The sequence below is a fragment of the Mugil cephalus genome, chromosome 23 (assembly GCF_022458985.1).
Source record: "Mugil cephalus isolate CIBA_MC_2020 chromosome 23, CIBA_Mcephalus_1.1, whole genome shotgun sequence".
In the NCBI taxonomy this organism is placed as follows: domain Eukaryota; kingdom Metazoa; phylum Chordata; class Actinopteri; order Mugiliformes; family Mugilidae; genus Mugil; species Mugil cephalus.
Window position 1 is genome coordinate 9246089 of NC_061792.1, and position 16155 is coordinate 9262243.

Genomic DNA, 16155 nt, shown 5'->3' on the forward strand with positions numbered 1-16155 from the left:
TCTGCAGGATGTCTCCAGCTGTGATGTGGGTCTCGGGTTTTGGTGACAAAAGTTGCTTATGGGGAAAAAGAAAAAAAAAAAAAAGAATTGCACTGCTGCTCGAGCAGGTCTCACATTTTCTACCAAGCTTGTCAGTTTAACAACAGAGAGGAATGCGTGACTACGTCTTATGTTCCATCTCACCTCCATCAAAGAAATTATAGCATAGACCTCTGTTGTCCCCATTAGCATAATTATTCTGGTTTGATTGTTATTACTGTGTCATGGGATTCGGCTGAATGGGACTGAATTCCCAAACAAAGTCTTGACAAAGTAGCTTCAGTTCAGTCAGTTCACAAAAACAATTAGTGCAATAAATGGACTGATGTACCATTGATAGCAGGTATATGTTGTGGTTATTCTATTACTGACAAAGGTTTATTTGAAATTTAATTAGAAGATAAATGATGATCGGTTATGTAACAAGCATTGCCTCCCAGCCAGAGCTTTGCTTGGTGCCGGATAAAAGTCTGAAGCCGACGAAATATCTGTTGTTTTTTTTTTTCTCCCCCAGATCTCTTACAATAAAAGTACAGTATGTTCTCGCTCTGTCCCCCACACACCTACATGCACCAACCACAAATACAAAAGCACTGTAAATACACCTACACGGCCAGTCAATATCTGTCTGATGGGGAAAGTCTTTTCATTAAGGGTTTTTCTTTTCTATTTATGCACTCATAAAGAAATATATGAGATTCTACCAATTCTGCAGGACATTGTTTTTTTTATCTCTCTGTTTATTGTAATGTGATTCTGTTTGCTAGGTGGGTTTCATAAAAGACGCTCTGGAGGGCCGGACAGTGAAGCTACACTTTTTTCGATTTGAATTATATTTGGTTTTACAGTGGGGGGGGGGGGGGGGGTCTGTGTTAGCAGTGGCCTGAAGTCATGTTCACAGCCACTAGACTTGTGTAGCTACAGTTTATTGAGCACCCTCCCTTAAAGGCTAAAGAAAATGATTCATAAAGAAGGTGGCTTCTGTTTAAAATGACCATAAGAAATATGTTGAAAGTAGAATCAAACCGAGGTTTTTCATTTATGAGTTTCTGAAGCTACTTTCATGAAGAAACATATATAATTAATTAATTATTCTTTAATATTTAATTTGTAATTAACTATCATCCTCAGGAACTGGAGGAGACCAAACATGGAGCTAAAAGAAAGTGAATATTGAATTTACCTGGTGGCCAGAATCGTGGCTCATGTAGCTACCACCAGCAGCTAGCTAGATTAGCTTAGCCGAGAGGCAAAAAGCTAAATCTGTAAAAACAGCTTAATATTTTACACGAAAGATAAAAATAAATAAATAAAAATCCAGGTTTATGGATTAGCTTGTACTGGGACTGTGACTTTTTTTTTCTTTGGTTGATAACTGCCTGCAGTTCCTGCTGCTTGTCTACTAAAGGCTTAGAGTCAAGAAATAATCCAATAGATCAGTGAGCAGATTGTGTTACCAGGACAATGCCAGGCTACTTGTTTGCAGTTGCTTCTGATGTTTGTACGAAGCTCAGCTCGCCATCTGCCAGCGGCTCTATCGCATAATTCCGGATACAAACACGAGGGTTCACCGTCAGCAAAATGAAAGTTTCTGAGGAGTCAAACTACTGCTCAGTTCTGTGCATTGCAAAAACGGACATTGTAATATTTGCCAAGCTTGATATATAAAAAGGTTTGTAACTTAAGAGTCAGATTAGGCAGCGCTCACACACCGTTCGCTTGAACACATCATCTTAGACAACTGAGGCGAAGCCGTCAACGCATGCAGCTTTTTCTGGGTGGAAGAGTTGAGCAATAGACACTGTGAGTATGAAGGGCAACAGTTTCCCAGTAGTTGGGTGATTGCAGCTGATGTCCCTCTCAGCGGTGCAGATGGCTCGCTGCAGCTCGTCCTTGGAGTGACGAGCTGCTGAAATGTTACAGATGTGGGTCAAATAGCATTTGCCAGTCCTTTTTTTTTTCTTTTTTTTTCTCCTCTACCCCCGTCTCTCTGCTTCTTCCTGCTCGGGAGAACCAGATGGCTGCTGTTCATCACATGCAGTGTGCCGCTTTACTTATTTAAAAATTTCTTGGAGGCAGAAATAGTCCCACTGGTTGAATTAAACCCGGATGGGTTAAACCAATTTGATCGCGTCCGGCTTCAGATTCTTCGGGGTTAAGGGGGGCGCCGTCGGCACGGCCGTCATCACCTGTGAAGACGACCCATTCGGAAGCAATGGAAAACGTCTTCACCTTTAAATCTCGGCTCATTATATCAGTACTTTTCCTTTCAGTTTTAGAGTAACGCGGGTGGCTGCTGTCTGTTTCCATGGTTACGGTGTGAGCAGGGCCAGCGAGGAGAGGAAGCATCATGATGCAGATTCGCCAAAGTGTAAATAAGTAGGCTATAGGCTTAAAAACACTGGAGGCACAATTTACTTTTCATACATTTCACGGCAAAGAGAGCAGCTCAAGATACTGTAAAGCCTCGACCAATATTTACAGGCCTCACTGTCAAACATTGCTCGGTTGGTTGTGTGACCTACACAGCTTTTGTAAACTCTTAACTAAATGTATTTTTTGTTTTTTTTGCTGGAAATTCTTCCAGGCAAATGCAGCATTTAATCATAAACGCTTAAAAAAATATAAATAAAGCTGTCAACGTCGCCGGCTTTTCCTGCTGAGAGAAAAACTCCCTCTGTGAAAGCGAGTGAGCCGAGCTGTGCCCTGACATTTGTCTCAAATGTTAAGTAAATAAATCCATTATCTAACGAATTCTTCGGATAAATCCCATTAGGACTTGGTTTGGAGCGCCTTTTTTTTATTTATTTCATTTAAATCAAGTGCTTGAGTTCCGTTTGTGTTCGGTCGCGTCCCTCGGTTTTGACATTTTTCACTGATCAACATTTTGTGCATGTGTGTCTACAAAACTGCGGCGCCATGTGTACCGAGGAGGCGACCTGGGATAAACAGCCGAACCCAAGTGGAGCTGCTGCAGTCAAACACATACAGATTAGTCGGCACTGTGTAAGCCCCTCGCAACACACAACACACCTCGACCCGAGACAACCCAAACCGCCCCGCTGCCACTTCTCTCCTCCTCGCTTGTGTTTTATTTTGTAATCAAGCGGCACCTAGCATCTGTCAACTCGGCGCAGGGTCTGCGCTGACATGCTTCAATCAATCCGCTATGCCGAAAGGGTGTTTCAGCAGGAGTAGGTGGCCTAGTTGTGATTACCACTGAGGGATGGCACAAATACTCCTGTCGACTCGCGTGTGTTTTCCGTTGCATAAATCACAACAACCTAAGCATCAGCGAAGCAGCAGCAGTGGGGGGAAAAAGTATTAGCACTGGCAAGCGTACCTTTCACTGGGTTAAGGTTTGGAAGGAATGGGTTTTCATTTTCTGTTTGAGCCGAAACATCATTCGGTGAAGTCGGTTACAGTAGGAACTTGAAATGCTGTTTGCCTGCCGGGTCTGTCAAATCTGCGCTACATGTGGGAAGTCAGGGAGGGATCTGTTGACTGTTCAACTCGTGTCTGTACAGTAAACACTGAGGTACAACTCAACGCTGGTTAGCTTAGCATAGTGACTAGACACCAGCGGAGTTGACAGGAAGGCCAAGACTTTAACATCAATCCAACATATTTCATAATAATGTGTATTTATAAATAGCACAAATCTCTCCATCAGTTTGGGGTCCTTGGCCCGTTGAAGACCCCTGGGATAGAGCATACCAACGTTAATGCTAAGCTACCGTTTTCTGGCTTTGGATTTGCATTTTACAGACGAACTGGGTCTTCTGAGCTGACTCAATAACAACAGCAGCAAACATAACCGTGTACACACATGTGTATACAGCCTTTGCGACAAGTCTTGTTTGTTTCAACGTGTTTTTTTCTTTTATTATTGTGAGACGATCTGTTAAGGCTCAGAACTATGTCTACTTCGTTTAGCTTCTCCGTCCTTCATGATGCAACGACTGACAATAATTTATGTCACGTCCCTGAGACCGTTGCCTACTGTGCTACTGAGTTGGCATAGTAGCTCTAACAGCTTCTCTGTTAAAGGCAACGTGGGCTGTGGGGCATTATGCGGTGTAACAAGGGAACAGAGAGGAGGTCACGCGTGGCGTGATGTGCGATCGCTGCGGATGGCATGCGCTGCACCAGTGCAGCATGGAGCGTTTAGTGGATCACACACGCGCTACACACTCGTGGATCTATAACCGACTCGAACTTTGTGACCCAAAAGTGTGATGTGATGGGATAAATTGACGAAGGCAATACAGCGTGTGCAAGACTGTATTTGTTCCAGTGGAAGAGTCTAAATTAACAGCTGGCTCAGAGACTTTCTGTGTTTCTTCAACTTTGAACTCGCGTGAAGTGCTTAATACAGGAAACTTTGATTCAAATCAAGAGCTAATTGGTTTATGGAGATGGTGTTAAATGGTATTAAATACACGGGTCATTGTTTGAACCCATCCATCTACCCCAACCTCCTCCATACCTGGATTTGTACACGTTTGTACGCAGAAAACACCGCTTTCTACTGGAGTCACCGGCGGCAAACAGCTCGAAGGGGATGCTACTGTAGATGACTTTTAGTTAACAGCGTGTGATTAATTATTTCACAGCACATTTATTTTCAAGGAGAGACTCGAGACGTATTCGGGAGCGCATCCGGCAGCCCGCTGAGGCCCGGAGTGCTCCCACTACAAAACTCCTCGTGCACCAAGCATATGGGGAGTTGAATGGTCAGCTGGGAGACGCGCCTCTGCATGCACACACGAGGGTGTTTGCTGTGGCTGACAATGCGTAATGCATTTGTCATGCCAGCCGAGCAAAGCGGGCATAAAAGCCCTTTCTTCTTAATCGAGGCCCACGGGATAATTCAGTAATACAGATGGGGTCTGTCATGCTTTCCTGAAAAGCAAGGCAACAAGGAGGAGGAGGAACATGAAGAGGATGAAGAAATCATCTGGCCCCTGTGGATCATGGCTTCTCCATTACGAGTAGAAAATTGGGTTGATGGATGGATGGATTGATAAATGGGAGGGTAACGCCTCTCCGTGCAAGTAAGAAGTTGGTTTCTTTTGAACTTTATTTTTCTCTTCGAAGGATAAAACAGAGAAAAACTAGCTCTCAGACTCAAGGCGTATATATATAGAGAGAGACAGAGAGATAAACAACAGAGTCATGATTACCTGCGCACCATCAGACATAAATCTGGCATCCATTATTTGGACACATGTCAGGTCGGCTCAGCTTTTGGGAGGCTGTGTTTGTTCAAAGACCTCATTTTCAAAGGGAGAGAAAAATAAAAGTTGGAGTCTGGAAACACTGGACTGTAGTTCTTTTTTGTGTTGCTGCAATGAAAGGAAAGGAAGCGACTAATGTCTAAGTGCATCTTATGCAGATGCGTCGTGTCACCGTCTACCTTGATGAGCCGCCGCGGTGTAAATTAATGACAATTTCCTTCCGGCTGTCCCAGTTTCTCGAAGCCGCAGACCTGCTTAGCTGTAAAAGATCAGCTTTTCCTCAGATTACTTTCACTTCTGTGGTCTTTCCCGTTTCCACTGCAAATTAGTCTCGGAGGAGGGACAGTGGCGCTCACGAGAGCCCCCCAGGTGTTTCCGCCTCATTTCCAAAGACATGACCCAAATGTGTGAATTTTGTTTATCCATGTCCGTCTTTATCTGACGGTGGCAGAGTGTCCTGGGGTTTCCCAAAGCGCGCTGGAACACACCTCGGTTACCCTGAATGAACAATGAATGCATGCCGTTTCTCGACAATTCGAGCACTGATTATGTATTGTCCTGTCGGGCTCCATTGCCAGCTTTCTCCAAATGGACGCTAAAGATTTGATTCTGAGGTTGAAGTCGGGCTTTATGCTCGGCAAAAGGCGCCGGCTAATGGTCGAATTACAGTTTGAGATTATAGCCCGTGATGCGGAGCGTGCCAGCAAAGAGGCATGCGAGGACTTCAAAGCAGAAATCAGGTGAAATACCATTTTGTTATGTCATTCTTTAAACTGAAACCAATGAAACGCCAACCTCCAGAGCAGGTGGACAAAAAAACAGGAGGCACATGGCAGCTAGTACCTTTGCAAAAAGAAGGATCCGAAAGAATAAAACCAAAACAAAAGAAAGCAAACCACATACCGTCTGTATGTGAAAGCTAAATGCTACCATGTACACATGGACAAACTGGGTGGTCGCTGGGTGTTCCATCAACGTAATACCTCGAAAACTGGTCAATTTTGAACGAACGGCCACGCAGATCACACAAAGCGCAAATTGGATTGCACTCCCTCACATAATTTACTCATTTCAAAAGCGCAACACCATTGTTGTCCCTCATTGTCCAGTTGGCGGAGCAGAACATGAGGCTGGAATTCAATCAGCGCCTCCCAGCCCTTCACCCACTGGAACGGTGCGTCAGCGGGGCCGATGCCGCGCGTCCCCCCCGGGGACGTAGCATGCAGATGTGCGCCTGTGAACACCGCGTGAACTTTGCAGCCGAGCGCAAAAGCCCCACGTCCATTAAAATGCTAATAAACTGACAAAGCAAAGGCTCCAGCATCAGTGAGCCATTAAGAACAAATGAAATGATTAGCGTGGGTCATGCATTCATTAAGTAGCTTGTTCTGCAACATGTGACAACTTGCATTACGGAATTCCACGGAAAATACCGCCTGTTTAGCCCCGTTAATCGATAGCACTGCTGTGAGATAACCCATTTAAATCAACTTCTTTTGACTGCAGTATGCCATTATTTTCTCTTTTAATCACTCTCTGACAACATTCATCATTTCTCATATTCATTCTCATTCCGATGTTCATACCTGCAAGCTGCTCTGCAAAACCACAGCCACTTCTTGTCGGATTAGAAACAGCAAGCACGATTAAGGTCGGGGGTTAAATACTCTGTTTAAAGACAAACAATGCTTCGGCGGAACACTATGCAAGCCTCCAATAATTGAATCGCGCAGAACTAATAAAAGAGGCTAAAGAAGATTCTTCAAGTACATGAAAGTGCTGCAAGTAGATCAATGGACCGTCTTGTGTGTGTGTGTGGGTATACACTCAGGGTTGGACGGAGAATATGAAATCTGCGCTCAAGGAAAGCTGCTGTTTACAGAAGATTTACTCGAGCAGATGTGAAAGCACTCGTGTGGAAATGGACTCGCATGAAAGTATAAAGTAAAGTAATTAAAATGTACTGGCTGAGCATCACAATTTTTTTCCAAACGATGATGATGTCGGGTTGTTATATGGCCACGGCAATGTCCTATGATAGGCCTATTAGATTTAATAACACCTTCAATCTACAAGACAGGGCCCATTGAAATTAACATTTTCTAGAGAAACAACTCATCAGGACGAGTCCTAATGTCCAAGCAATCAGTGGAGGATGTTTCCGATCCAAGATGCAAGCAAGAGAATCACCACCACAACATAAAAATACTAGATTAAAGAATAAAATGGCCATGTTGCACCAGTGTTGAATTAAATTTACATCAAAACAAAAAACGCTGTCACTGTGACTGCTAGGTTACAACATAACATTTAATTTAAAATGACTTTATTTTAGGTCTATGCTGGGTATTGGTTTCCTGTTTTGAACCTCATAAGTGGTTTGTAAAGCAATTGTGGTGCCGTGCTTTATTGATAAAGGCCGCGGAAATCAACTGCAGCTTTACCCGAGTCATGTGGGGGAGTAGCAGAGCTCAACAGGGGCACCAGCAGACCTGGGATCAGCAGTGCAGCCACACAAAACTAATAAATATGCCAAACTCAAAAGAAGTGTGAGCAATGTGTGCAATGTTTGCGTCGCACTCACCAGTCGTCGTTTTATTCTGCGAGGCCCGTGCACCAAGACGCCCTCCGCAGTCCGCTCAGGGTTCTGCATCTCGCCTGCCAAGCCACAATGTTGCCGAAATTATCACACAGCTCGGATATTTAGCATATAACCACACACAGTGCGCTCCTGTTGACATCGTGGGAGTGCGTGCTTTGAGGCACTTAACATGTTTGCTGTTTTTTTTTTCCCATCAAACCGGTTATTAAGGTGGATGCAAGCTGAGGCATTGCCAGTCTGAGCCAAGCCTAACCTCACCTTGATAGCCGAACTAATCAGGGAGCCCCGAGGCTACAAGCTTCATTTCTCAGAAATCAAGCAGAAATGAAATGACTGGCTGATTAAGAAATTACTTGAATGGGAGCACTTGTTACTTTAATTTATTTTTTTTAAAGATTTGGGCATTCAAAGAAAGACAATTGAAAGACGTTTGAATATGCTCATTATTGTCAGAAGTGCTCGTGATGAAAATAATTGGTGGTTGCAGCTTAACAGTTCACCACAATGGTGGATTCAAATTAGATTACACGAGTTTGTCTGTGAGAATTACTCGGACAAGTGTTCTTAATACAAACTAAAGAAAAGGTCCTTTTGATAGACAAGGCCACACGATGGAGGCGACCCGCTTCATAGTTTACTTCACTGCTTCAGCAAATTTATAACTGATTTACAGTATTAAAAGTATGGAGTTAAAATATAAAAACAGCAAAATTTAGTGAAGTTGTAGTTAATAGTTTAAGGAAAAAGGGTAAGTATGCATAAAAACTTTCTTGCTTTTGGCACATAAAAAGACAAGCAGGCTTCTCAGAAAGCCATATGTAAAAAAAAATAACACAAACCAACACTAGCATCATGCTTTAGCCGTAGAACATACAAGAGCACTTACCCAAGCTATGTACTTAACCCTCATAATATGGACTGCAACCCAAACAGCCTTGTCCTGATCAAATAAGTGTTTGCGTGTGAGGCTTGTGTGTTTGTGCAAACAGCTGCAGGGTAGTTTCAGTGGATTGGCTGAAACCATCAAACAGCCGGGTTCACATTTTTTCACGTCCGTCTTAAACAATAGGTACTAGGTTAGACTCTAAAAGACGTAAATGTCAATCAGTTTTTCAGCAATTCCAAAGGAAAATTCATATTTTGCCATTGAAACACGACTACAAGTTTACATACATGCCATGATGTTAGCATTGTGTGCTAATGGTTCACAGGTGTGTCGTGAATACACAAAGCTAAGGTCATCAGTTTAGGTTGTGTTTATAAATCCAAGTAGTGGACAAGCTGGAAATTTGATCCAATGATAGTTTTAGCAGCTAATCTCATTATGAATCTATGCACGGAGGCTGCTAGTGTTTATAGGGACGGAGTCTATGAAGCTTCACTTCATTATCTGCAAGTTCAGACTTTTTAAAAAGTGAAGTTTTTCGGCCAAAAAGACGCTGACTCAAACAACATCAATACTAATGACTTTATGTCAGGATCCATCCATCATCCGGAGGTCTAGGGACTAACCCTTAACCGAGCTGGCATTCAGAGAAAAAGAAAGGTAGACTCCGAACAGGTCTGCCAGTCTGTCACGGAGCTACGACACACAGGAGTGACACGAACAACCATTCGCAGCCGTGGATATGACTGCGACCAAATTAGCCTCGCAATTAATCTGGCCTCGATGTCGCAGACGGAGCGAGGACGGAGGCAACAGAGCTAACCGCTGTGCCGCTGTGCGGTCCGAATGCACAAACGCTGATGAAGTTCCATTCAAACCTCATTTTGCTGTTCGAAGAAACCAACCAAACAAGTCGTTTTTTGAGTTACCATTGAAGTCTGTACAACAAAGCAGCTGTAACACTTTCCTCTAGCATGTAGCGTAGTGATGGAGGCCACACGTCATGCTAAACACCAGCTAACAGGCTTGAGTGTGTGCGTTTGCGTGTGGGTGTTTTTCCTTAGAGATTTCACAAAGAGAGAGTCGGAGCACATTCAGCAGCTTGTTGTGTGGCAACAACACCAAAAAAAAAAAAGAAAAAAGGTAAAACCTGATAGTCTTGAGTCAAACTGATCAGTACAGCTGTGTGCTCTGAGAAAAAAAAAGAAATCTGTGTCAGGAAATCAATCAAGACGACGCAGATATGACTTGTTCTTACTCAATGTTTGTTCACCAACATACAAAACTGTTTCCTTATCTTTCTACTGGCTGCTTGTCAGACACCATTTCCCTCATTTCCTGTTTTACAGTAATTAAGGAAAAAAAAAAAAAAGGAGAGAGATCTTAGTTCTGGCATTCGCATCTGGATCCCCTCCACATTTCCACAGCTCCAGTTTTCACTTTACAGAACCGACTGAAACATTTGCTGCCAAGCAAAATTAGCCAAGATCCTACATACTGGCTGGAAATGCTATTAATTGCCATGGTAACACCGGAACTGCTCCAGGAAGCAACAGCGAAGCTTCTCCGTCTCAAAAAAAAAAAAAAAAAAAGTGTAAATCTTTCTTCTCCGGGTGGATTGATGGCTCTGCCTTCACCGGAAAGGGAATTCATTTTATTTGCCAAGGTGACACAGTGAATGATGATAAGCGTTGTTTATAACTTGATTATCTGATTTTTTCTTTTTTTTTCTGTTGGGGGGGAAGTGGACACGCTGCAGGTTCAGTAGATGTAGAATGAAAGAAAGTCTTGACAAATGTCCCACCTACAAAATGTGCTCACTTGTTCTTCTTCCTTCTGGCTCTTGCAGAGAAACCAACAGTCATCGATGTGGGCATATATGTCAACAGCATCGGGCCTGTGTCATCCATCGACATGGTGAGTCCCCAGGCATTGTGTCTCCTCCTCTTCTCACGCATCCGCCCGAAATCAGTGTCGCCGAACGTGAGCGCTGTCATTCCTCGCGCCGGGACGCAACAGCTGCTTGCGCTGCGGCGGGCGCCAATACAGGCAGGTGCGGGCGCTTTCTGCTCGCTTCCTGCGGATCAGCTCGGATTAAGCGAACGGGTTACAGGAGTTATAGAATGTGTGCGATGAAAGCTCTCCGCCACCGAGTCAGGCGGCAGCTTGCGTCTCTGTGGAGTCTCACTTTCTCACAGTTGTCTTTATTTGAAATCTGGAGCTTTTGCACCAGAAAGGAAATTACAAGACGATAGAGTCTGACTGTGAGGGGCTAAAATAATAAGAAAAAAAAAACGGATCAGGGTGCGGATCGATACATATTTCATCATGGAGGCGATAAAACAGAGGGAGAGCTGAAACTAAAAAAGTTTGACGAGCAGTAATGAGATAATAGCCACTTTTCAGACAGCTGAAAGCGTAAGCAGCGCGTCGTTTGGCCTGGTGTGAAGTGTGGTTGACTAAATGGATGCGGCCTTTTATTATTTATAACGCAAAGGGTCTCTTAAGCCGGTTCCCCTCAAACGCGGTGGTTATTTTTCTGCTCGGAAATTCTCCCTCGCACACAATAAATGCCTTGCGAGTATTAACCGGGCGAGACATGATAATGAAAGTGTTCCATCTCTGAACTTACCAGATCGCCAGATGTTGAGTCGTGGCTGTTGCCTGGCAACATTTAATAATTCCACATATAAAAGCAATTTGGCCTTTTTTTTTATACTGTTGCCACCAGCTTACAGCTTATGTAATGTAGATTTTATCTCACCATTCACAGTTAAATATAAAACATGCACACACTAATGGACTAATGTAGTACATTCGCTGCCATATTATTATTATTATTATTAATGCTATTTGTTTAAATTAATTAAAATTATATATTGATAACTTCTGGAAAAGATAAAATGCCTGTTTCTATAAAGGAGTGGCAGATTGAATATTAAATATATTAAATGAATATTAAATGAGAGCAACCGCACTGAGTTGTTTCAAGTCCATTCGATCAATCAAACGCTAAGGCTTCATTATGCAGAGGACATTTAGGATTCCTTGCACTGTCAAATGGGAAAATTCGATTTGGGATGCAAAATGGCGCAGTTAAACCCCACAGTTCATTTACTCCATCTTGTACTTTGGACTCGGCGGATCCAGAGGGACGTGCACAGTCAGTTTTTTTTGATGGAGCTATTCTGCAGAGGCTACGAGCGGTAAAAAACTGTGACCAGGCCGAGCATCAGAACATCATCGCCGCTGTTTGGTGCTGAAGTCCTCAATAAATCTGTCCCGGATCGTGGTTGTTGTGGTAACGGCGATATTGCCGGGTGCAGAAATGTGGGGGCAGCGAACACGAGCAGCCAATTTGGAAAAGCACCTAGTGTATCTCTTTACAGCACAGCTGAACAAACCCTGTTTTAATAAAGATGCTAGTCCCTAATTGGCCTTTTCCAATCATATCATGAGGAACTGATCGTCGCATTTTCTCGCAGCTTGTTTCCAATAAAAGCCATATTATGGCGAAGGCATATATTGAAATTAAAGCAGCAGCATCAAGTTCTTAAGTAATACAAAATAATGGTGAACAAGGTAAATAACTCCCTATAAATCTCTTTAAATGTAACTGAAGGCAATATGGAGTACTTGCTGAAACGTTGGACCTGGAGACTAATAAAAAAAGAAAATATATGAAAAGAGAATTATTCAATACAAATATAATAAAGCTCAAACACATAGCCGAATGTCCTTGTTCCCCCTCCTCCCCTTTATTACACTTAGAAAACACATCAATCAGCTGACACGGGCTGCGATAACACTGCTAAAAGCAGCAGGGCCAAGCAACGTGTTCGTCTAGATAAACGTTTAACTGAGCTTAAGTTGTGAAGCAAAACCTGATATTGCTTTCGTGTAAGTGCAACTGTTAGTGTGACTGGAGGTTAACCCCATTGGAGTATTTCTGTGTGTTTGACCCATTTATATGAGTCATAACGACAAAAAGCTTCTACAGAATTTGTTCTTCAGACCAAGGACCCCCAAACCGATGGAGAGATTAAGTAAGGAATCATGTCAATGTGTAGTATTAAAAGAAATATACATATAAATATATAAAAATAAAATATACATATGTGTATAAAAAAATGTCTAATCAACCAAAGATTTTGCGATCCTTCTGCAGTACCTCTGTGGATCCCCTAGGGGTCGCGGATCCCCTGTCGAAGACCTGCGAAGCAGGAAACTAATATAAAGTTGTGAATCAAAAACTCCACCCTGCAGTGGGTCACTGGGGCACAGCTGGGCTCGGCGCGCTGCGGGAGCCCAGGGGATATCTCAGCGGAGGACGGGAGCGTGCTGTGACATTCTGGCGATTTTCTTCTGTGTCGGAGCCGAGCGGCCTCACCCTGTCAGGGCCGATGGATGCTGGTCAGTGGATTGTGAATCCATCGGCCGCCCCCAGGGCGTTGACTGGACTGGAATTAGCACAGCGTCGCTACTCTTATCTCCCTTCGCCTCCGCCTGCCTCAGTGTCTCTGCCCCTTTTTTGTGTTTAATCCATTTCTCTCGGAAAATATTACAACTCCAAGCACAGAGACAAAGCTACTGATTTGATGCGATTCCTTTAATGAAACCGCACTCACACTGCACTGCACTCTTACCCCGAGACCTCCCCTGGGCGTGCCGTCCATATGAGAAAACAGGTCAAACGTCCACGGTGTATTATGTTCATGATTCATATCGATCTCACGCGATTCGTCTCCAAAGACAGACAGCGTCCAAACTCCAGGAAGCTTCTCCTCTGCCTTGGAACAAAACACATTATCTTTCCTCATTTGCGCTGATGGTAATGGGCACTGGCTGGGATGATGCAACGCCAAATGAAGCCGGCGGTAATTTAGGACATACTGTGATGAATGGTTGAGTGATTAAACGGCATTAGTGGCACTGAAGTCAAGCAGAAGTGCCGGGCTTTTATAGCTGGTACTGGGAGAGTCGGATAACACAGCCGGTAAATTAACTGACAAAGACTGACGTACTTTGACATTAACACTATGTTCTCTGTTGGCCATACTTGAGCTGGTGAGTGGGTGGCATCTTGAATTTGCCAGTCTTTAATTAAGGTTGTATCAACCTGGCATAGGAATTATTAGCACCACTGGTTGTGTCATTTTAAATGGGCTAGTGGAGGCAATCACTCAATTTGAGATATTCTAAGAAATGTAACTCTAAGAACTGAGCCTCCGTGTGTTGTGTTGCTCTCTACAAATCAATCAGTTATGAGTTTATAATGTCATCTTCAGATGGTTAAAAAGCAAAAAATAATAACTTTCTGCTCGTGTCAGTTAAGCTTTGCAAACCTTGATCTATAAAGAGTGCTACATGTGTGTTCATCCGGAGTCAGTAAGTCCAACGTTGTGCGTCTTATTCCTCTTTGTTCCCCAAGGACTAGTGAAAGCACATTCATGTGACACTCTGCTGGACATTACCACACACTCCTACACACTGTAATTCAGTTTGACTCAGTTCCGCATATAGTACACTGTCCTGCTGCTCTAAACGCTCACTACGGCGTCAAACGTGTATTCATCCACCGATTAAAAGTAGTCCCTGTTGTCTTCGCGTGGGCAATGTAATATTTGACAAATTACAAAGAAAATAGCTTCACAAAACTGGTGTTTTGCACCACGTAGCATCGTTTAAGTCTACATTTTCATAAGTGACCAATTATGGCTCAGCACCGTGAATAAAATCGAACATATACTCAATATGAAAGCATCATTTGCCATTTATAATATTTTGGGACCGGGTTGCCTGCAGTGCAGCCACTGGGCATCAGCCGACTTCCTCCAGACATCAGTGGAAGCTCCTCACAGCTCACATCTGAGCAAAGTGTCAAAGCAGATCATTTTCACCTCTGGTGGAAGTGTCTGCACGCTGTTTGTGACAGTTGTGTCACAGGACAGCTTTTTTTTTCTTTTTTTAAATCACATTCCCTGAAAGAAACATATTGTATCTCTTTATATAGCAAAAGGAAATCGCCCCCTGATCCGAGCGACTCGGTGCCGCGCCGCAGCAGCAGACGGAGGTTCTGATGGTGTGACTGTTTTCTTAGGGTGAAGTGGTTGTTTAAGCCGGGGCAGGAGGGGCAGCATGCATGGACGGACACGACAAATAGCCAATCTAAATGCAAAAAGACAATCAAACTAATGGGACCACTTCCTCATTCGCCCCTATAGATTTCTCAATGTGCTATCTAGGACTCTAAAAGCAGCGCACAAGACATTCAACTGTAGCTTCCACAATCTGAAATTACACATTGCCAGCATTGATTAATCACCAGTTCATTGTTTGAGTTCATTGTAGTGGCGTAAATGTGAATTGTGTTTAACTACGTGTAGAAGTAGATGTACTTAGCTATATTCAATCCTCCCCAGCTCTTGTCAATACATTACTTATTCAAGTTGAGCGACTTCATTTATAATAATGATTTGTAAAAGTTAGTGTCGCCACATTTGAATCGTCTCGTGTGATTATTTACAGGCAGATGACAACAAATAAATCTTTGCACGTCTTAGTAAGCAGTCTTCAGTGTGTGATTAGCTCCGTAAGTCATTGCTCTGTCGGACTGGTGAGAGTGTGTGGGTGCGAGGAGATGACTTGGTCCGATGGCCAGAAGTATCGCCAGATGGAAAACCACGAAGACGGGTTGTAATATGTGACGTTCCAGGTGGTTTGGACGTGGACAAGTAACTCAACACGGCTGGCGTTAAAAAACAAAATAAGGCATGTCTCTGAGAGTGCCTGTCTTTTAAATCGGGGGTCTTAAAGGTTTTTCAGGCCCAGGACCCCAAAGTGATGGAGAAATTACGTAGCGACCCCCTTCCTACTATATGTGTTCTATATTAAACTAGTGCTATTTATAAATATACATTATTATTATCATTTTGCATTCAATATTAAGCTATCCCTTACCCCTTTACTAAAATATGTTTGGTTTCATGTCAATGCGCATTTAAAGAACTTTAAATTTGTGGAGGGAAATAAAAAAAAATATATGAAAAATATCTATTCAACCAAAGATTTTGCGACACCCCTGCAGTACCTCCGCAGACCCCTAGGGGAAGACCTATGCTCTACGTCAAACACGAGCATGACCCATACAGCCACAATAGCTAATTTAACTAGAAACAAAGCAAAAAACAAACCAAACTTATCCTTTAAAATTGTTCCAAATTCAAGACCTCTTTAAATTCTGCCATTTACCCTAAAATGCATGACTCTCATCCACTCAAATTTCTCAAGTTATTAGTCCTTCACTTAACGTGTCAGCTCAAATTCGAGAGATGGATACATCCACTACAGACAGCCGTCTACATTAGTCCAGATAAATCTGTTTACAC

General features: G+C 43.1%; 1 protein-coding gene across 1 annotated transcript in view; it reads left to right on the plus strand.

Moving 5' to 3' along the window:
- LOC125000768 (gamma-aminobutyric acid receptor subunit gamma-3-like) overlaps positions 1 to 16155 on the plus strand; it is a 73789-nt gene that overhangs the window by 14481 nt on the left and 43153 nt on the right. The window contains exon 3 of the mRNA XM_047576430.1: positions 10617 to 10684. Within this exon, the coding sequence (XP_047432386.1) occupies positions 10617 to 10684 (68 nt within the window). The remainder of the gene's footprint in view (positions 1 to 10616; positions 10685 to 16155) is intronic.